The sequence below is a fragment of the Gavia stellata genome, chromosome 18 (genome assembly GCF_030936135.1).
Source record: "Gavia stellata isolate bGavSte3 chromosome 18, bGavSte3.hap2, whole genome shotgun sequence".
NCBI classification, from domain to species: domain Eukaryota; kingdom Metazoa; phylum Chordata; class Aves; order Gaviiformes; family Gaviidae; genus Gavia; species Gavia stellata.
This window is the reverse complement of record NC_082611.1, coordinates 9,224,107-9,245,732: the sequence shown is the minus strand read 5'-3', so window position 1 is coordinate 9,245,732 and position 21,626 is coordinate 9,224,107. Positions and strand designations below refer to the sequence as shown.

The window sequence follows — 21,626 nt, the reverse complement described above, 5'->3', positions numbered from 1 at the left end:
AATATATCAATTACATGGTTTAGATGTAAACAGAGTATTAAGCAACATTTCTTGGATTTGATTGTCAAGTAAACATTTTAATGCCTGTCCCCCATCTTGTTTTGCTATGCAAGACTCATTAATATGAGCATAACAGGGGTGCACACATTGAATTTGTTTCTGGTTTCCTGTTGGTACTAACTTTTCCTTTCAGCAGTAATAAGAGCTAACTTCTATTTTGTTCCTTTTCTGCTTTGCAAACAATCCCCTCCAAATTGCATGTGATTATTTGGAGGGATGAACCTAACTAATTAATCAGAAACTGACCTTACCTCTATTGAAGAAGTTATGCATGCTTTTGGAAATTTGTCTATACTGACCCTGAGGTGATAAGCTTGTAAGCGTTTATTAGGGATAAGTGATTTTTCCAGGGATGATGCTTTAACAGATAAGCGATTAGAGATAAAAATGTATAGAACAAGCAAGGCTAAACTTATAAACACATTCAAATATGGATACGCAGTGAGGCTGTTCTCTGCTCTGCTGAACCCAGTGATGTCCCTGTTATTGAAGAGGACTTTAATTTGTGCAGATTTTTCAATTTTAAATCCCGTGCAGTAAGAGAATAGTTATTAGCTATGGAGTCACTTGGGCTTCGGTAGTAACTTTGTTCTTTGAATGGTGCTGCCAAAGTCCATGATGCTCGTTGCATCAAAGAAGGATAACAGCTGCTCTTAAGGACAAGCTGAAATTGGGAAAAAAAGCAATAGTTTTACACAGCACAGTAATTTAAAGAGTCTTCTTAGAGCTAGAACAGGGTTAAAGACCAGTTAGTATAAAGACTAAATACATAAGTTTGACTTACAGTCATTTGACCACCAATCTATTTTTAGATCCTGATGCTCCACACATGTATAAGAATAATTTTACACAAAGCTTCAGTAGGAGTACTCATGCATTCTTTTGCATAATCAAGGTCTTTTTTATAAATAAAACAAGGCATTTGTACATTATCTAGTACTCTCTACTCCCCCACACCTCCATCTTGCTTCTTTTTCTTCTCCTCCTTACATTTGCTTAAATTTAGAAAATTCTTATTCCTCAAGACTTTGTTAATGACCTGTCTGTCTACTTTTAACACTCAATCCTTGTAATAGTTGAACAATAATACAAGTTAACAAATTCAGCTCTCATCTTTCTCTCTCTCCCACATCAAGACAGGATTTGTAATAGATTTCTTCTGTCTGTTCATTCCGTGTTTTCTCAGGTGACTTGGTATCTATTGATTGGCTTGTCATCAGTCCTGATGTCTAAGCTTTAATGAGACAGCTCACAGGCATAAGGAATGTGGGATCGAGATGTATGTTTTTTATCAAGATACCCTCAGAGAAAAAGCGTACATAAAATAGAATCATGAATGTACTTCATACCATGGTTCCTAAAGCTCTTAGTCTGAATTAATATTTAGCTTGTTTCTGTATTCTGTATTGGTTAATTATTTTTTACTTCATTGGAGAAACACAACCATATCCCTATTACCCATTTCTTCCTCTTTACAATGCAGCATTACCATTGTCAGTTTTAAATCATTCTTAAAAAAAGCTTCTAAATACATTCATGACATCCCATCTTTGGTTACCTCATTTCACTTGCCTTTCCCTTAGGAGCTGCAGTTAAGCTTGTCTTCTCAGCATTTTACAACCTCTGAGAGGACAGCATACTAAAGCATAAACCAGCTTCTTTTCATTTAACCTATAGATGCAGCTATGAATTATTATTTTTTTAGTCTATCATGAGCTTCAGTGAGAACAACAATACAGTTTGTCAATCTGAAATGCAAGTTAAGGCAAGATTATTACATCTGCCTTGCATTTTTCTTCTGACTGACAGGGCTAATCTTATCAGCAAAGAAAAAGGCATTCACACTACTGCTGCAATCACACTCCTTAAATTAGCTTCTGAAAGTTCATAGGATCTTTTCAGTTCAATTTCTTCCACTGCACACACTAGACAGGTGAGTAGGTCCCTGCATTACAGTTTTGGGGAAGAAACTGATGCAAGAATTAAAAACAATTCAGGTATTTGGAGATTTTCCCCAGAAAATCACTCTGTATCTTTAGGAACAGCTGAAGTCAGCATAAACTCTGAATTCTTATCTCCTCTCTTAATTAAGCCCAGTTTGCAAACTATATTCTTTCTTCCCATGCCCATGGGAACCCCTTGGGCAAAACATTGGTCAGAGAGGAACAGCTGTTTCTGGAGAAGAAGAAAGAAAGTCACCTGGCAAAAATCTACTGCTTATGCGACACAAAAATTTCAGGACTGGCTAAATCAGCTCCCATGCCTTATATAAACCCTTAACACATTCACTTTTTTACCATTATTTTAGAGTATATGTTTCACTTTAAATTTCTGTTTTCAAACAAAGGCCAAAATAACCCATTTTCAATTAGAAACTACCTTCAATTTCTTCACAAACAATATCTTTCTAAAGAAAAACATCTTAGATGAACTGAAGTGCTGACACAAATGAGCCAAATGAGCAACCGTGAAGCACTTATGGTAGAGAAAGCCACCCCTCTCTTCTTCCTCCTCTTAAGTGCTGTCACACGTAATTTTTATTTGTGTCACACAGCATAGGTTGTAGTTGTGCAGCTGTACAAGCTATCCATTCTGATCAATGCTGCACCTGTCAAGCTCTCAGCTGGTTTTGGAACAGCAGTATAACTTTTTTTTTTTTTTTTTTTGGTGCTCTGCCATAAAGTATTGGGGTAGAGGGGGAAATCTCAACTTGTTTGGAAGAAAAATATTTTTACTATTTGCTTCCTTCCCCAGAAACTTAAACTCAAAATATTTAATCCAAAATTTAACAGCGAATAATTAACTATAAATTTAAAGAACAGACTTAAACTGCCAAGGTTTAATAGCCAAATCATAACAGAAGTTGTAACAACACTTTTCTAAATAAAAGCAGCTCTAATCAGGTACCTGACAATTTGCTTAGTACTTTAACTTAGTAATTTAAATAGTTTTTCCTAACTTTACTTCATCTGCCTAATGCATGGTAATATATGATGCCTGCAATCATGCTAGCACATGTAATTTAATGTATACCCTGACACAAGGGAAGAGAGCACGTACCTGATACAATTCTGAAGGTGCAGCTGAAGCAGAAGCAGGTAGGGGCGGTAACTCCGGTAACTGTTTTGTATGACTCGTGTTATACACAGAATCGTTTTGTGACTAGAGAAAAATGACAAACAACTTCAAAGACATTTTTGAAATACACTGTTTTGAAAAATATTCATTCAGAAAGAACAGAAACTTTCAGTTTTCACTGAAAATGACATATTGCAATTTTTCTAATTCTAAGGAAACAGACATTCAGCACTGTTCTTTGTAGTCATTTGATAAAGCTTCTAATCACCAATAAATATCAGATAAAAAAACCCCAAACAACATTTTTATATCACTGAAAACAATACAAATTTTTTAAAGTATTTTTAGTTATACTAAAAACTCCACACATTGTGTGGAGTTTGTAATGGTATAAACACTGGATATTAAAATATTAAAGGCTAGCAGACTGCCAAATTGACAGTGAAACAGTCCAAGTTGTGTGAACTGCAGAACAGAAATGCAGGGCATCACTGGCGAGAAAAAAAAACCACTAGATTTTTTCATGTCTATAATGACACAGTTCCAGAAGAAGCTATATTGCCAGGATGTCACTGGAAGAACAGATTGCTCACAAGGACTCTGCAAAGTGTTTTAAGACAAATGTCAGAATACCTAATACAACTTAGGACTACGTTCCATCTCCTCAACACAACAATACTTTGAGGTGGCCTTCCAGGACTCCATACAAAGTTCTCTAAGGATATTTTCTCAGAATTATTTAGCCTCACAAGATGTTTTTGAATGGCAACTTTCTTAGTATAGTCCAAAACCTCGCCCCTACTCTGCTCTGAGTTTCCTAAATCAAATTTGTTTAGGAGATTCATGAGGAACAAATTCCCAAATACATAGTGTGACTATCAGAAAAAGGAGGTAGAAGTATGTAGTATCTGAACACCAGTGAATTAAATCACCATGAAAGAGGAAGTTATTACCCAATACAATTATGTTGTAATATAATCATTTTTTACAAAATTTTAATATATTTTTAGCAAGTGGTTATTGCTTTCTGATATATAACTGGAGAACTAGGCTGCCCAAACCTAGTTTTCTAGCAGACAAAATTGTGCCCTCCTCAGTATGAAAGTAGAGTCCATGTAGAAATAAAATTTGAGAAAGGACTGATCTGATTTACCTCCTTGGTATTCCCCAGCGTGCCTGCACACAGACACACAGAAATCAAGACATTATCCCTGCCAGGCATATTTCACTAAAGACAGAATGAATTGTTCTTGATTAATGACTAAAGGATTGGGCCTTAGGGTACTTTAAAAATGAATAAACCATGCAGTTTTTTAGGAGATTTGTTCATTCTTAAAGGTACAAGAGTTATTAAGGAAGCCATTGTTCATTCTAAAGAAACTCTTGATTTATATGCCACCTAACCTTTCAAAAAGTAAAATACCTGAGCAAAGGAATTCTTAATAAGTATATTATAAATGCTTAGGTCCAAAGAACATTCAACAAGAATGAGTGTTTCCAAGTAAGAGTTCTTCCAATGTCAAACCACTAGCCACCAGTAATGGCCAATTTAATCTGAAGTTTTGAAAAAGTTACAAATCTTTCACAGTAATGCAGAAAGAACTTACCCTCAGGAGCCTCGGGCTCTGTGTTGGCTTCATTTTGCTTTGTTTTTTGTTTGCTTAGAAGTTTTTGGTCCTCCCCCTCAACATAAGCATCCTTGTCATTACATGCACTGGAAAAGAATGAGAGACTCATTTCAGGTACTACACAAGGTGTCCAAACAATCAGCTTCCTATCTCAACTGCCAGGAAGAAGAAAAATCTCTCCCCCAGCTCCCTTCTTCCTTGTTTACAACACTAAGCTTTCTTCCCCTCCAAACCACACACTCTTTTTCTCCATTCCTCTTCAAGCTCACTTTTCACCTTAATCTTTTTTAACTCTCTCCAGACACCTTTCAAGCAAGACTTTTTCCACCCTGCTCTTTCCACTTCCTCCAAAACCAGTTTCCTTCACACTGCCTGTTTTCTTCTAAGGTCCCAGGGACTCTGGGCCCTTAATTGTGGTTTAGAGCAGACGGAGCCACACATTAATTGCCATGAGAAATAAGCACATGTCAAAAGGAATGGGAAAAGAGAAAGAGAGAGATGTCCAGCATGCCTTACACACAGAGTGCCTGAGCGAGCAAGGTTAAAAGCAGGTACTACCTGCAGACGCCCTTGTTACCAGTCCCTCTGCCTGTTCCAGTTTGGTAAACTTCTCTGACACTCTGCCTTTCAGCCCTCAGCTTCGTTGCCCCAGTTACAGCATAGCTGGTGCTTGGAGACAGGAATTCCCTCCTCCCTCTCTTCCCCAAGCGGAGAAAAAACAGCCCCTTTCAGCACAGTGTTGAGCCAAGCTGTAGTCAGGGAGATTCAGTTCTGGAACCAATAAGCAACTGTACAGGTTCACTTTACCTCCGAAAGCTACTAAAAACATAGTCCTAAGACATCTGAGATACTCTGACATTTGTATGAAAACACTGCGCACAGCAGGGGAGCTTCCAGAACAATAAAGGCTATATAAACCCCAATTTTTTAGGAAGAACTAGAAAAAAAAAGATATTAAAGATTCAAAATCTTGAACCCAAACATCTCCACCACTTTTCCACCATTCAGAATCAAACTCCCTGAAGATCCAAAGACAGCAGGTGGGATACTTGTACTCCCAATTCCTCTAAGTCTGCTTGTATGCATTTGCCGCCCACCCACAGTCGTCACTATGTCCTGAAAGAGTCCTCCATCAAATTTCTTCACAAACGGGAATTATTACCATCTGACATTAAATCTAGCACAGTCTCCTTACACTGACCCTCAAGAGAGGCCTTGTACACGTTCTGCCAACACAGCAAGCCTTCCATTTTAATTTTCCCACCATCTCTGGATGCTGTTTTTCATCCTATTTTCTCTAAACTGTGAGAATGGCTGATATCCCTGATTTAACAGCACTGTTTTCCTTATATCTTGACCTAATACCAGATACAAAAGGAACATTGTTCCTGCCTGGCCAGACGTGAAAGTTCCTACCACAAACTAAGCTGCTCTTTAAACACAAGCCAAACGTGTGGGGTAAAGAACCCTGGTGAAGAACTCTGCTAATGCTGGAGCTGGCAATTCCTCGGCTAGCGTGTGTGGTAACTCTCCAAATGCTTCAGTGCTCATTTGCAACATGAGTATTTTCCTGCTAACTCGAGCTGATGCTGGCACGAATACAAGCTCAATTAAGCAACAGTTATAGTAACTACTGTTGCTCTGTGCGCAACAACTCGGATGCATATATATGCATGTCCTTTGAAGTTAAATGAATTACTTGCGCTGCTTGGGAAACATTAAAAAGTTATTTTACATAGAAAGAGATTATATGTGAATTTTTAGCAGAAGAAATAATTATGCATAGCAGGAAAATAATCTACTAAAATGTACAAGACTATCTCCAAAACCACAGCTACAGCGTATTTCGAAAACAGCCAGAAATTTAAAATCTCCGATATACTTCTAAAGTCGGTGGACGCATTAAACTTTATAGTGTCATTATCACTGGATTATGTCACACTATAATTCTACGAGTTAGTTTTTCCCTATGCTCACTTTAAAAAAAAATTATATAAAGCAACAAACTGAAATTTAATTTTACATGCAGTAGTCTACTAGGAATACCAATACACTATGCACTTCAATAATATGAGATATAAACACTTCAACAGTTCAAGCAAAACAAACTTGCCCTCACAATCCTCTTCCTGCAGGTATCTTGTGTTGGACTTTTAGAGTCCATGGTCCCAATTTGCATTAATAGGCAAATCTCTCTTACATCCTCCATCTGCACAGATCCTTGTATCTGCAGAGCTCATTGAAATCAGCACCTCAAAGACACAGAGCTCTCACAGTCTGATACGTTAAAACCCCCACATTTTATAAAACCCCTCTTTGCATTGTAAGACCGGTACACTCCAAATTAATCATGCTATTTATTTTGTTGCCTTTAAAAAAATAATCATGAAACCATTAATGTTAAGTTTTGCAATACTCCCATGGGTGGCACCAATCAAAAAGAGTGATTAAAGCAGTCCTGAGAAACACGAATATTTTACTAATTTCTGACTTTAATTTACAACATGAAAAATTCTATGTAGCAAAAGCTGGGAATTCACTGAAGCTTCATGCTTGCATGTAACACCATCATGATGGCCCTGGACAGCAGCTAGGCCAAACCATCATGAAACACACCTCACCGAGCATCATTTCGGAGATGAACAAGTCTTATGAGGAGCGGCTGAGGGAGCTGGGGTTGTTTAGTCTGCAGAAGAGGAGGCTGAGGGGAGACCTTATCGCTCTCTACAATTACCTGAAAGGGGATTGCAGAGAGGTGGGTGTTGGTCTCTTCTCCCATGTAACTAGCGACAGGACAAGAGGAAATGGCCTCAAGTTGCGCCAGCAGAGGTTCAGGCTGGATATTAGGAAAAATTTCTTTACTGAGAGAGTGGTGAAACACTGGAATAAGCTGCCCAGGGAAGTGGTGGAGTCACCATCACTGGAGGTGTTCAAGGAACGTGTAGACGTGGCATTGTGGGACATGGTTTAATGGGCATGGTGGGGTTGGTTGATGGTTGGTCTTGATGATCTTACAGGTCTTTTCCAACCTTAGTGATTCTGTGATCTGCCTGCCACTCCACTGCCACTTGCTCAGCACAGGCCCTGCTAATCTCAGCACAAGTACTGGGACACCGTTGGATACACTGATCTTGCTGAAAATCCAGCTGAATTTTTAAAGTAGTTATTGCTCACGTGGAGCACCTCCCCAAACAGGTTTGCCACATGGCCACCCAAACACCCATGGAGGCAGCAGGACAGGGTGGAAACGTGCGGGAACAAGTAATTAGAGACAGGGGGAAGGTGTTTATGCCAGCTGAAGTGTTTCACAGCTGCCATTCCACTACACCACAGGGCGTGACCGCCTCAACAGTCACAATTCATGGAAAACTGCCTTCGTAGCCTCCCACTCCAATGGCTGCAACCCTTCTAGCTGGGGCTGGTGGGATTATAGACAAATATCTGAGCAATTCCTGGCAGACGGAGTCGTGCGGTGCAGCTCAGAAGCCAGCGGTCAGCGCCACAGCTCTGTGGTACCGAATACCCGCCCTGAGCCGCTCCTCCCGCCCCGGCCTGCGGCGGCCCGTCTGCCGGGGCTGAGCGTGCCTCTGCACGCCTGCGCTTCCCGCAGGGAGGAACTGCACGGCTGCCACACATATCCTCATTGTCTACCCTTAATTCGAAAAAGCTCAAGGCTGCGTGTCCTAAAGCCACGCAAAACCCTGGGATGCTCCCTGAGGGTGCCCTGACCCGGGCGGCTGAGGCAGGGCCCGGGGGCTGAAGGGCAGGGCAGGAGGGCAGACACTAAAGGGCACAAAAGGGAAATAAGTAAGAGCCTCTAACACCCCGCTGGACTGTGGAAACTTCCCTGCTGAAAACACCACTGCGGTGCCTGTGCCACGCCGCGGTTGGCCCTGCCCCGGCCCTCGCTCTTCTTCAGCCTCCCCAGGCGCCCGGCCCTGCCCGCCGCGCCGCCGGCCCCCGCGGGGAGGAGACAGCGGCGGGAGGGCGGCGGCGCTTCCCTCAGCCCCGGCAGGCCCAGCCCGGGCCGCGCCGGGCGCTGCGTCCGGAGGGCGGGAGAGGGAGCCGCCGAGAGGGGCTGCGGCCCGGCGGGCAGCAGCCGCAGGTGAGAGGGACCGCCCTGGCTCAGCGACGGCTGCGCGGCGCAGCCCTGCGGGCGCGGGAGCCGTGCCGCCCTTACCTCCCTTGGCTCGGGCGGGCAGCGCCCCGCAGCCCGCCGCGACGTGGCCTCCCAGCCGCCAGCGCTGAGCCCCGCGGCGGGGCGGCACAGGCCCCCTCAGCCCTGCGCGGCCTCCGCCCGCCCCCCCTTGTCTCCGCACCGCGGCTTGGTGCGGAGCCCAGCGGGGAGACCCGCGCTATGCCCCAGCGCTGCAGGTGGGGGGAGGCCGCGGTGGCGGCCTGCGGCCCGGTCACTGCCTTTGAGCTACTGCTGCCCGCGGACCCGCTTTCAGGGCAACGGCGGCGGGCAGCGGCAGCGCGTCTCGGCGCTGGCGGTATGGCAGCAGCGGCACGGTGGGGTGTGATTAATCGGCGCCTGACCTCGACTTTAAGTGTCCGGTGGAGGCCGCGGGTGGTGGCGTGGCGGTGAAGGTAACGCCCGGGGCTGGGGCGCTGCCCGCCTCAGAGCGAGCGTGCTCGGTGGGGTGGGTCCTCCGGCGGGAGCACCCCCCGGTCGGTCTCCTGGCCGGTGCTGCCAGGAGCAAGAAGTCGGACGCTTTTGTGTAAAAATACTGTGTAAACAAAGGGAGGGGCCGTGTGTGTAGGCAGAGTATAAAATAGTAATACTGACACGGTGACTATTTAGGTTTGCAAGCAGGAAACGGCATCTTCTAATCTTCCCCCGGTAAAGGTCTCCCTAGCAACAGCAGATTACATTTTTGTTGGGGGAAGGGAGATTTCTGAGCTGATGTTGCCTTTAGACTGTCACAACGAAGTATGTTCAGAGCGTTGGAAAGCGTTTTGCCTTTATATGCAGAGTTTTGAAGCTGTACAGGGTATGGTTTCAAGTCCAAACATGAGCCTACTCAGAAAACCAAGTCTCATTAATGTGTTACAAGTTTCCAGCACTTATAGCGATAAATTGTCCATGTGGATGGAATTGACCTTTTTACTGGTAAATCAACACCCTCAGGGTTTAATACGGGGTTAATGCTATAAAGTAAGGAGGTGAGAGTCACCTTGTATCTTGATACTTGGCTTTGGGAGTTTCGGAAGAGCTTTCAGGGATGAGCCCCCTACATTAGATGTACTTTTGTAAAAGTAATGTTTTACATTCTGTGGATCACATTAACATCTGACATCTACATTGCCTGCTTTTGCAAAAGAAATATTTCCTTTTCACAAAACATCTGCATGAATCTGTTACTAATTGTACCTTAATTTTAAGGAAAATTGGATGGCTCAGTGAGAACTGGTTGTTCAGAAGATTCACGATCGTGGCTGAGGATTACAACATGTCTAAAGAAATGCAAGAGCTGCAGAAGCAATGGCACTCCATGGTGCAGTCCATCCACAGCAACTCAAATGTGGGTCTGGATTATAATTCTGTATAATTATAAAGATACTGCTTTTGTAACTCTTGGACTATTCACACCCCAATTTATTTAAATGCAATTTAAAAACTTTTTTGAGAAAATTGGCACTCCCTTTTTTAAGTGAACACTGAGGAGCCTGTGGGAAGGGCTGTCCTCCCACATCTTCAGCAATCAAGAAAAAGGGAAGCCTGTTCTGCACTTCTGTGTTTTACTGGTATAACCATTTGAGATAGTAGAGTGGCATTTTAGTAAAATGGTTGTGCTGCTATAAAAAGAACTAAAACTACAATACATGTTTCCTTAAGGGAAGGGAAATGTCTCTACTACAGTAAAATTCCATTGTATAGGTATGACTGCCTCTATTAAAAGAATTTTTTTTTCTACCAGTAACATTATTAAATTTCTAACAATTCTGTGATACAGACATGCCTGCACTGTACTTATGCTCAATAAATGAGCAGGTTGCAGATGTTACTGAGGCATGGAAAAAAGAAAAATCTTCATCATTTTTAAATGTTACAGTATTTTGTTTCTTAACAAATACAGTCCTCTCGATCAAAATCATAGCTGTTGAGACCCCACTGAAATCTGTGCAGGTAAACTGTGATTTGTTTTTTTACTTGTTTTCAGGGTTAGGTTTTTTGGTTTTGTTTTTTAATTTGTGCAAGAATGGACCTTGGAAGTCCAAGAGAAACATGTTTGTTGTTGGTAGAATTATATTTGCTATGCAGTTATCTAAATTTGCAATAAGTCCTCATGCTTTTGAAATATAGAGGCAACAGCTGCCCTCTGTTCAAGCTGCAGACTTGACCTCTAAAAGTTATCTGTGACAAGAAATAAAACCAAAATCTGAAATGTTTTTCTTTCATCCACAGGTTGTTGCATTTATGAATTCTCGTGTTGGCCAATATTTAGATGACCATCCTTTTGTTGCCTTATCACTCCTGATGTTTATTGCAGTGTCCGCTATTCCTGTTGCATTTTTCCTGATTTTTGTTGTTACAACAGCTATAATGGCCTGTATCAGTGTGATAGTTATGGAAGGTATTGTATGCATGCATGCATGTACTTACTCATTCCCTTTTAAGGCATGACATCTTTTCTTTTCCTTTTTTTCTTTTTCCTTCTGGAGTTTCCAGTTCAAGCAATTGAGGATTTCTGTATGTAGTCCTCAGGTCTCAGCAGTAGTGAAACTGTTAATACAAGAATAGTAATCTGATTAACTGTAGTTTATACAGGGGAAGTCCTATTTCCCTTTTTAATCTCAGCCACCAGGATATGGCTAAACCAGTTATCTTGACCATATGTAGCTTTTATAGCAGCTAGCTAGTTGATTGCAGACTGTTTTCCCAAATGGTTTGAATTTGGGGTTGTGGTAGAATGTCAGCTCTGTGAGTTTTATTGTATATAAACTTGTTTAAATAACAAACTGATCTTCTTTAATAGGTGTTGTAATAGCCATAGGTGGCATAGCCCTCCTTTGTGTGCTGTGTGGCCTGGGTGCACTTTCACTGGGAGTTTCTGGAGTACTGAGTGTTTGTTACGTCATTCTTTCAGCTCTGGTCAACTACTGGTATGCTTCAAGGTGAGTATTGATGTCTTGAACCATGCTTGGATTTCAAACTCTGCAACTGTACTATGGCATTCATTACTTCATTTATTCTAAGTGAGCCACTGTTGCTTAGTTTAACAAATGCTTCTTGAATGCTAGATCATCATTGGCTACTCTGGTGGCTTAATGTGCAGCATATAAATGTCTGGTCATCAATATATATTTTAATGAGAGTTAATACATGGCCTCCTTCCTATTTAGGAAAGATGAAATGTAAATAGTCTTTAAATGTGCATGTGCTAATACAACATGATGTCAAGTGATAAAATACAAGTTTGTCTCACTCAGAATATTTGTTGCTTTAAATGTCATTAAAACACACTTCCAAATTGGACTTTGCCTAGAGGATGAACCTTTTGCAGTTCTTTCTGCATGATGACCCAGCTATCTCTGCTTACTTGCATTTGTAGAGTAATGGACCAAAATTAGTTGTAGATTTGGGATAGGCAGAGGGGTGCTTAAAGGGGAAAGTGTGGCCAAAATAGAAAGTAGAGGTGTTGCTGGATGCTGCACATGTGCTGCTTGCCAGTCATGTCTCCCAGTACTTCAGCCTTGGAGGCCTGTTTCAGTCAGCATTGCCTTAGCCATGCTTTTACCAAGCGTCTGGCTAGGAGTAAGAGGCGGTAGCGGGTTGTGCTGGAGTGCCACCTATTGCCCGCTTGAACATCTACCAGGGAATGAATAATGATAATCACTTCTTAAGCACAGGGGAGAGCATGAAGAAAAATTACAGCTGTTCCCTCCTAGACTTTCTCAGTTTGCTCCTTCATCACAGCTGTGCTTCTTGCACAGCTCTCAAGGACACACAAAATTGCCTGTGGAGCCCGTGATACTGTCAGGTGACAAGACCATGGTGCAAGGCCCAGCATGCCTGCATTTGTTCAAGGGCTCTGTACCACTCCTCCAGGGCATGCTGCCAGGTCCATAACATTGCCCACCAATTCCAGAAAAGACTTCTTTTTTTTCCACAGCATATCCGAACATGCAACCCAACCTACAACCCAGTCATATTGACTTACAGCTTTGATGTTAAAACAGATAACATGTTCCTGTGTCTTTTGAGAGAAGCTCTGGTAGACCGGCCGTGGATGTTCCAGGAGTCCCAGACAGGTTTACGTTTTGCATTGCTCAGCTTTTTTGAGCAAAAAGTTAAAAGGCAGTAATCCTATGGAAGAACAGACTGTAAAACCATTCTTTTCTCCTGTATACAGGGGTCAGATAAGGAAGCAAGAAGTTAATGGAAGCTTGCCCCAGAAGAGTCCTGTCTTGGATCTTTCCACCGATAATGGAAAGAATGAATAAGTGGGTTTCTCCCCACTTCCTTCATAGGCACTTAACTGTACTACTCTGACCTTTGCAATGTAATTGTTTACTCGTTGAGCATTCAACCTTTGTGCACTCCTTATGGGAACTGAAAAAATCAAGATGCATCTTAAATTGTCACTGTAAAGCTAATATTAAGAATAATCACTAAGCAGCAGTGCATTGTGATATTAAGTCTATGTGCATGATGGAATGTTCCACAGAATTTGGTAAAAGGATGTAATAATAACAGCTACTGTTAAGTCAGTGACAATTAGGTGAAAGAAAGAGTAGGTAGGTATTTGACTTCCCATTTGTTACTGGAGTTCTGGATGTACTAGCTTTTGAAATTTGTGTGCAGCAGTTGGTCATTTTGATACATAAGTGTCAAAGTTCAGAACACCAGAAATGTGTTTTGAATGTTAAAAAATATTTTTAAGCCTTAACAGCCTTTGTTAAACTAGTATGAGCACACCATGCTAATGCTTTGTATTTATTATAAGAGGAACATTGGGGTTTATCGTATGTTAAGTTATGGTATACGCTTTTATATACCTTCAGATGTTGCATTATTCTGAAGGGATATTTTCCTTGTCATTGCCTCATCACATCAATGGTATGCAGTTAGGTCTTGCATTTTGTCATACTTGTTCAGGTATTTAAATGGCCTGTTCTGCTTCTCAGTTGTAACTTCTTGTATGTTATTTAAACTTTTTTCATTTTTGCAAGTGCTATAATATTTCTAAGCATTAAGAAAATATCTAACTATATTAGTTTAATAAAGTGCTGTTTGTTTAACTGGGTTGTCTTGTTATTTTGTTTATTCTACACTAAAAAGAGGTTTTCCAGATCAACTTCTAGGAAGGCTACATTTGGAGCTGAATTTTTCTCCTCGGTTAAAGTATTTTGTCTGGCCAATATTGCTGAGCCACAAACTGCAGACAACTTGTATTATGTGAGAGTACCCCCTTTCTCATGCCTGTAAAGGAAATGCAGAATCCTAAGGACTAAATTAGTGTAATACTCCAGTTTTGCATGAACTAGCATGCTGTTTGATGCCAGCATGGAGTCAAAGTTTGTCTGAGCCTTAATGTGTTCCACATAGTATCAGTGGTAACATTTTCAGCTGTAGTGATAAGCTGGCCCCACAATTCAGTAGTAGAGTGAAACCATCCTTAGCCCTACTCTGTGCTACTGTCTGCAGCAGACAGACAGGACCTGATGCCAGTTCATAAAGGGCTTTAGTATTTACTAAATTCCAGTTAAATGTGAAGGACTTACAGAATGGAGACCATTACAGGAGATTTCATTCATAATTTACTAAGTAGATAAAATGTGGGCTTTTTTCAGGTGCTTCAAAGCTTTATCCCAACCAGAATATATTTTTTTTTTATAACTTCAGTTGATACAAGTATACAAGTGGTACAAGGGAAAAAAAACCCAAGCCAGGAGAAGTACTTTTGCTATATTCCTTGTAAGAAAAGCTAGTGCTCTGGTACTGTTTACATGACATACAACCTGGAGAAATCCATCTAAAAGATAGGACAAAGATTTAATATGAACATGGGTTTTTTACATGGGTGGTTTTCCCTACTTCAGGATCAAATCTGCAGCTGCTGCCAATTACAGTAGAGCTCTGCAGTTCACAGCAGGCAATGATCAGTGGAGGGGAAAAAACTAGAATGCTGTTCTTAACAACTGTGTGGTGATGCACACCACAGCTGTAGGTAATGTGACCTAAAAGCAAATTCCCCAGTGCATTCACTGGACTGCAAAAAACTGAAAGATAGTGGTGTTCGCAAGTGAAGAGACTCCAACTAGGTAGTGTGCTGAGGGTATTGATGTGAAAGAGGCGTTTTGCACCGGCTGGTAAATGGAATATATTATTCCTTGTGCAAATGGACTGGTGACTGCTTTTAAGATCTGTGACAGTACTGAAAAAACTTTCTAAGTGCTAGAAATCCTTATGGCTAGCATTCTAGTCATTACAGAATCCTTCCTGCCTTTCACCAGACTACTAGCCCCCCATCATCAGGATACAGTTTGAGTCTAATCTTACTTTCCAAATCTTACTTTTTTTAGACAGTAATGCCTTCAACCTAGGAGTTTACTGGCTGCTGAGAGCAGACTAATGGTTTTGAGGGAAATAAGGCAGAGATTTGTGTGACTTGATCATAACACAGTCACCACCTCATTTATTTAATGTTTCCAGTATTTTGCCTGCTTTACATACTGAACTGCTGTAATTTCAAACACACCCTGAAAATAAATCCCTTGTTTACCTCCTATCAGTCTGCCTAAAATGAAACATACATAACTCTTCATTACTGTGCTTGAGACCTCAAAATGAATTGAAATGGAGGAAGCACTTCACAGGAGGAAAGTAACGATGCTGTTTATCATCTGTGCTGCAACCTATCAGGCATAGCCAGAAAATAGCAGATTTCCACATACTTACTCATGCAGCTTGTGCCTTTGCACTTCAGGATGATCTCACTTCAGAATCTAAAGATATTAAACCCAGTCTATGCTTGCAAATCTTGCTGCAAACTTGACTTTAGGTTAAGGTGAGTCTTCGCAGAATTGTGTTGAAATATTTATACTCAATTAGACCCTAAAAGCAAAATGTGCTCTCAGTGCTCTTAACCATCATTTTTTTAGTGGATGTTATTTACTTCCAGGCTCCATTTGCATCTCCAGAGCACAAGTTCATTGCTTAGTTGATCAGTGGATCCCAATTCACTGCCTTCAGCACCAAAATGAAATTCTGCTCTCCTTGCAAGTGTATTTCCAGCACTCTGGTGCCAGCCTGGTGACAGGCGCTGCCTCATTACATCTTGGTATCACTTTTGCCTGGTGGTGGTACAGGGAGCAGAGGAGCTGCTTTTTAACCTGCATTAACAGCCTCTGCTGAAGGTGGTTTTCTGAGCAGCGCTACAGATCTTCAAGGAATCGGCAATCTTTATTCTTTCAACATGAAACTAACATCTTCAAGCTGCTGATGGGGACCAATTTTTCCTGAAGGATGGATTTTAAAACAAATCACACCGAGAGCTTGAACAGCTGCATCCCCAACAGCTCCAAGGCTATTCAAAACTTTTCTCTGTCTGGTAAGTGCAATAAACAGGTAAGGGAAAATATATGTTAGCATATAAACTATAATAGGTGTAGGCAGAGGGGAAGAAAAAAATCACTTATGTGAGATGGTTTTGAAGAAAGCCTGAATATGAATATTAATATCTATACAGTTGAGCAACATATGTATCAGAGATATTAATACATCTATTGAAACATATATTCATTATATATGTTTACATTTGAAAAGGTCTCTATGCACATACGTGGAATGATATACACACTGGTGCTTTTTCATTCTATTGTTAATATGTGTCTGTACATATGCAGGGAAGAGTGGGTGTATGTACATTTGATTAGACACATGTTTTAATGTATACATTTGTGAAAGCTGCTGAGAAAGTGCCTGTGTGTGATTAGACACAACCACACACAAAAAGCCCTTCCTCATCTTACATGTGCCTAAGAAATCCACTATTGTTTGCATTCAGAGCACTCATTTAGCACTGTTAGAAGCCAGAACATCCACAAGGCATGTCCTCACTGGTGGTCCTGGCACAGCTGACTTTTTCCTGCCTACACTTGTCTCTGCAGGTGACCCCAGCAGGATGAGCTATGGCAGCTTCATCATGCCCACCCTGTTTGGTATTATCTGCCTGTTGGGCATTATTGGTAACAGTCTGGTTATCTGCACAGTCTTAAAGAAATCTGGCCCTACCAGTAGTGTCCCAGATATCTTCATCATCAGCCTCTCCATGGTGGACCTGCTCTTCCTCCTGGGCATGCCCTTCCTCATCCACCAGCTGCTGGGGAACGGAGCCTGGCACTTTGGGGAGACGATGTGCACAATCATCACCGCCCTGGATGCCAACAGCCAGTTCACCAGCACCTACATCCTCACTGCTATGTCCATCGACCGCTACCTGGCCACCGTCTACCCCTTCACCTCCACTCGCTTCAGGAAGCGCCCTGTGGCAATCCTCGTCATCTGTGTGCTCTGGGCCCTTTCCTTCCTCAGCATTACGCCTGTGTGGATGTATGCTCAGCTCATCCCTTTGCCTGGAGGTCTACTAGGCTGCGGAATTTGTCTGCCAGACCCCCAGAGGGACATTTATTGGTACACTCTCTACCAATTCTTCCTGGTCTTTGCCATCCCTTTTGCCCTCATCACAGTGGCCTACAGGAGGATCCTGCTCAAGATGGCCAGGTCCTCAGAAGCACTGATGAGCCAAAGATGTACCAGGGCACGAACAAAAAAACTGACCCGTACAGCAATTGCTATTTGCGTGGCCTTCTTCATTTGCTGGGCACCTTTCCACATCCTGCAACTGGCCCAGCTTGCCATGACTCGCCCCACCCTGCCTTTCTACTACGCCTACAACGTGGCTATCAGCCTGGGTTATGCCAACAGTTGTCTGAACCCCTTCATCTACATCTTGCTGGGCCAAAATTTCCAGAGGCGGTTTGGGGTCCCTGTAAGGCCAGCAGCTGCAGGGCAGGCTTCCCCACATGGGAGCAAAAGCATTCAGGGGGATGCAACTGAGTCAGGGCAGCCACTGCTACATTTGGTGTCCATCTCGGGCAGGTAGCAAGACCTACAGCAATTAGGGTATGCCCCACAAGCCAGCCACTCTCCTTTCCCAACCAAACACAGGCAGTGGCAGGCAGGAGAGCACCATGCACCACATCTCCTCTGAGATGGATCTGTACCCAGCCTAGAAACAAAGTAGTGGCAGCATTTGGGCAGAAGCTTTGTCTAGCTTTGTGTTCTTATTACATCTTCCCTAACAGCTATGACTTTTGTTCTCCCCAGAAGATTAAAAGCTTTCAGGTATTTTATTAGATTAACCCACATACTAAAAACATTTTGGTGCAAAACCCCAGACAAGCAGCCACCCACGGCCGAGGGCTGAGACACTGCCACCATTTGAAACTTGAGGAGTTTCAAGTTTATTTCTTGTTTTAAGCTTTGAGGAGAGAAGGAATTTGGACTGTTCTGGATCATTTCCCTACCCCCCCAAAACACGGTTCAAGAGCATAACACACATCATGAAAATTTTAAACAATAGGACAATCATATTTTCATCTCCTTCCTAACACACCAGCTCCCTGACACCTTTAACAGCAGGTGGGACATCAATCATTTTCTGTCTCTTTAAAGCCAGCAAAACTACCCATTTTCCAGAATCAGCAATTATCAAGAAGTCTAATAAATAGTCTCAAATATATGTAAAAGTCACCAGATTGAATAAATCAATCATTCTGACAGTTCTGTACTATCTCGTTAAGGGACAATAGCAACTCAAGTTAAACAGCAGCTATTGCTAAGTCACCAAGTTGCTTTGCAGCAGAAAGTAATGATTAGATTTACTTATGTTAAAAAAAGAAAACAGAATAGTTTCTGACTGTTGGCAGTGTATCATGTGCACACATGTATCATTGTATTTCCTCAGCTGGCAACAAGCCTTTAGTAAATACACATCTTGAAGCAGATTGCTCAGGTTTTCAACATGATTGTAGGTGGCTCACTTTTCACATGCCCATCTTGAGCAATTTTGAAAGGACTTGACAGTAAAAACCACAGAGCATCCATTCTCTGACAGTCAGACCACTTAGCTGCATGTGGCAACCAAAAAAAAAAATCACTGGGCTTCAGTTTTAAAATGTTATTCTACTAATAGCAGACATCTACATTCAGAAAAATGGGCAAAACCCAAGGTTCTACACACTTCAGTTTTAAAGGAACATTTCCCTCTTTATGGTAGATCAGTTAAAGCTGCTTAAGAAGTGCTATTGTATTTCAAAGGATCATAAAGACCAGACAAAATTCTATCACAAACGCCCAGTTGCTAGAATGCACAATCTACTTTAATTTTAATAAATTAGAAGTTATCATCACTACTTTGATTTATTCCTGCTCCTATAAAGTAACCAAATATCAACACTGCAAATAAAGAAATGTACCCAGGGTTACTTATAGGCATTCTGTAACCTGGAGAATCCTTATCTTCAACTCTTTAGATTTTCAGGAGCTATTTTTTTTATTTTAGTGGCACATGAATTCAGCAAACAACTATTAGAAAACCACATGGCCAGCAATCCCTGAGGCAAGGCTGTCTCCAATAGCTTCAGAAGGCACTTCCAAAGATAAAGCAATAAAACCCTTACACCTGTCTCAAGTGGCAACACTCAAAGCTTTAAGACCACAGCTCATATACAGATACACAGCTGAAGGGATCTAATCTTTTTCCCTGGATTGTTTTATACCCTCATCTTTTGCTAAAGGGAGCAGGCATTGCTTAATAAACTACCCAGACACTGAAGCAAGTGAATTTATTCCAGCTCAGAGTCTGGCCTCACATGAACCATTTGCTCCTGCATTTTAAATTGATTTTTCATTATGTAATTCATTCTATCACCAGCACTTATCAGGAGCTAAAGCTGCAAATTCTTAATTACCAGCAGGTAAACATGGAGCAGTTTCACTCCTGCTGCCCTAACCTTTGCATGTTTATCAGTCACTGTCATTTTAAAGCTTCTCACCATGTCCTTCTAATAAGAGTTGTGTTCAGTGCTGTGCTATCACCACATCAGTGTGGGTTTTGATAGGAATATACTGAAAAAACAAAACTAGGTCAGCATAGACCAGGTGTTTTTACTGGAGGCAGTAAGGCCATCCCTCAAATGAGGGTGTAAGTTGTTTGGGGTTTGTTTTCAGCATTTTGGTTTGTTTTTTTTAAAATTATTAAACACTGTAATAGAGCTAAGTAGTCCTTAGCAAGGGAGGCTGGAGAGATGGTACTGAGGTCCCATTTTCTCAGCCACTCTCTTGGCTTCCTACAGAACAGCACCAGCCTAGCAGGGAAGTGGCAGGAGCCTTTCCCACCCTGGTGGCACCATTCCCAACCAGGTCCTCCACCTGCCCAACCTTAAGGACCTAGTTCACTAGCCCTTGCTTCAGACATAAGTATGCCTCAGTGGGCAGCCACTCCTGCTGCCCTAATCCCTACATCCTGGGGGACGCCAAACATCCTGAGTCTTTCTAAGGAGATTTAGAACAACCAACCTTGCTCGAGCTCAAGCTGCAGAGACCCCAGTGCTGCCTCCACATGCAACAGGTTCATTGACTGCCTTTTCTCATGCCTCCTCTTGCTGCACCATCATTCACACTTCACCCTCCAATGCATATCAGAAGAGAGGGAAATCCGGCCTGAATACAGTAAAGGAATCTTATATTTGTAAAGTGAACTTAAAAATTCTATGGTTAACACACTGCAACAGGACGAGAAACACTAGCACTCATACAGGAAGAGGGAAGGAATGCATGTGGCTGAGCTCCAAGGTAATTTATTTGCAAAATAGTGGGAAAAACCCCCAAACCCATGTTTTTCTTAAATTAAGTAACATGAGCCTTCGTTCAAACTTCCCCTACAATGTCCACAAATAGAGCACAACTGAACCACCCTGGAAGAACTATAGAGTTAATCCTCCCAGAGACTAAGGACAGTCTTCCCCTAAGCAGACAGTATCAGCCACGGATGGGAACCCATCAAGAACAACCTGCCCTTCGACCTGGATGGCTGTCACTGTGTGCAGCCTCTTTGTCTCACCTCCCTAGCTAGTGAGAATTAGTACAAATGATAAAAGTCAAAAAGCAGAAGTAAAGCTCTTATCTATGCCCTTAAAGGTAAGTGAGGTATTTTAAACACCCTCACTAGTGCAAATCTCTAGATTCATATGCAAGCCATGTGAGAAATATTTTAATTTAACAGGACATTGGCTAGCATTTCTCTTCTACAGAGCGTTCGCATGACAGCCTATATAGTGTTATTTAGTAAACTCCAACCATCCTGAAATGGAGGTTCAAACTCCATCCAGCAATAAGAAACAAGGAAATGCTTCTCTGCCTGAACATGCATCTATCTTTTCCCACACTTGATAACAAGGAGACAGACTGAGAAGGGGGAATAAGAAGAATATCAGCCTTATTTGGCTCAGAAGAGCTAAAAGCCCATACAGTTAAATACAATGTGCTGTCAAGTACCTAAACCCTCTTCATCAAGCACCACTTTTCTAGCTTTTGCAGAAATACTTCATATTCCATCCAAGTGCTAAGTCAACAGGACTTAAGTGTAGTAGGTGGTTTGCTGGACAATAGCCTAAGTAATCATTTCAACCCTAACCCCTGTCAAGCTGATAACAGATAGTAAAAGTGACTTGCAAATAAATGGCTCCAATGTGAAATTCATAGTTTTATTGTACTTCTATTGACACTACAACTATGATTAACAACAGCATAAAACCTTCCTAATGATCATGTTCTCAGTACTCTATACT

The 21,626-nt window shown here is 41.9% G+C and overlaps 3 protein-coding genes across 3 annotated transcripts in view; 2 read left to right on the top strand and 1 right to left on the bottom strand.

Moving 5' to 3' along the window:
- DNAH3 (dynein axonemal heavy chain 3) overlaps positions 1–4,778 on the bottom strand; it is a 63,822-nt gene extending 59,044 nt beyond the window's left edge. Inside the window, exons 1-3 of the mRNA XM_059826596.1 lie at positions 4,746–4,778; positions 3,121–3,222; positions 499–724 (exon numbers count right to left, since the gene is read on the bottom strand). Of these exons, the coding sequence (XP_059682579.1) occupies positions 499–724; positions 3,121–3,222; positions 4,746–4,778 (361 nt within the window). The remainder of the gene's footprint in view (positions 1–498; positions 725–3,120; positions 3,223–4,745) is intronic.
- A 4,028-nt stretch (positions 4,779–8,806) lies between these two features.
- LDAF1 (lipid droplet assembly factor 1) lies at positions 8,807–14,012 on the top strand. Its single transcript, XM_059826252.1, has 5 exons — positions 8,807–8,871; positions 10,153–10,291; positions 11,176–11,344; positions 11,747–11,885; positions 13,124–14,012. Exons 2-5 carry the CDS (start codon positions 10,220–10,222, stop codon positions 13,212–13,214), a joined length of 471 nt encoding a protein of 156 aa, XP_059682235.1. The 5' UTR covers positions 8,807–8,871; positions 10,153–10,219; the 3' UTR covers positions 13,215–14,012.
- Positions 14,013–16,239: 2,227 nt separating this feature from the next.
- Positions 16,240–17,878, top strand: LOC104257487 (melanin-concentrating hormone receptor 1-like). The gene is made up of 2 exons (XM_009812263.2): positions 16,240–16,324; positions 16,884–17,878. Exons 1-2 carry the CDS (start codon positions 16,240–16,242, stop codon positions 17,876–17,878), a joined length of 1,080 nt encoding a protein of 359 aa, XP_009810565.2.
- The last annotated feature ends 3,748 nt before the right edge of the window (positions 17,879–21,626 follow it).

Coding starts and splice junctions, on each gene's coding strand:
- LDAF1 (XM_059826252.1), top strand. CDS start 10,220: ATGTCTAAAGAAATGCAAGAGCTGCAGAAGCAATGGCACTCCATGGTG. Junction 10,292..11,175: donor CCATCCACAGCAACTCAAAT/GTGGGTCTGGAT, acceptor TTTCATCCACAG/GTTGTTGCATTTATGAATTC. Junction 11,886..13,123: donor AACTACTGGTATGCTTCAAG/GTGAGTATTGAT, acceptor TCCTGTATACAG/GGGTCAGATAAGGAAGCAAG.
- LOC104257487 (XM_009812263.2), top strand. CDS start 16,240: ATGGATTTTAAAACAAATCACACCGAGAGCTTGAACAGCTGCATCCCC. Junction 16,325..16,883: donor TCAAAACTTTTCTCTGTCTG/GTAAGTGCAATA, acceptor TTGTCTCTGCAG/GTGACCCCAGCAGGATGAGC.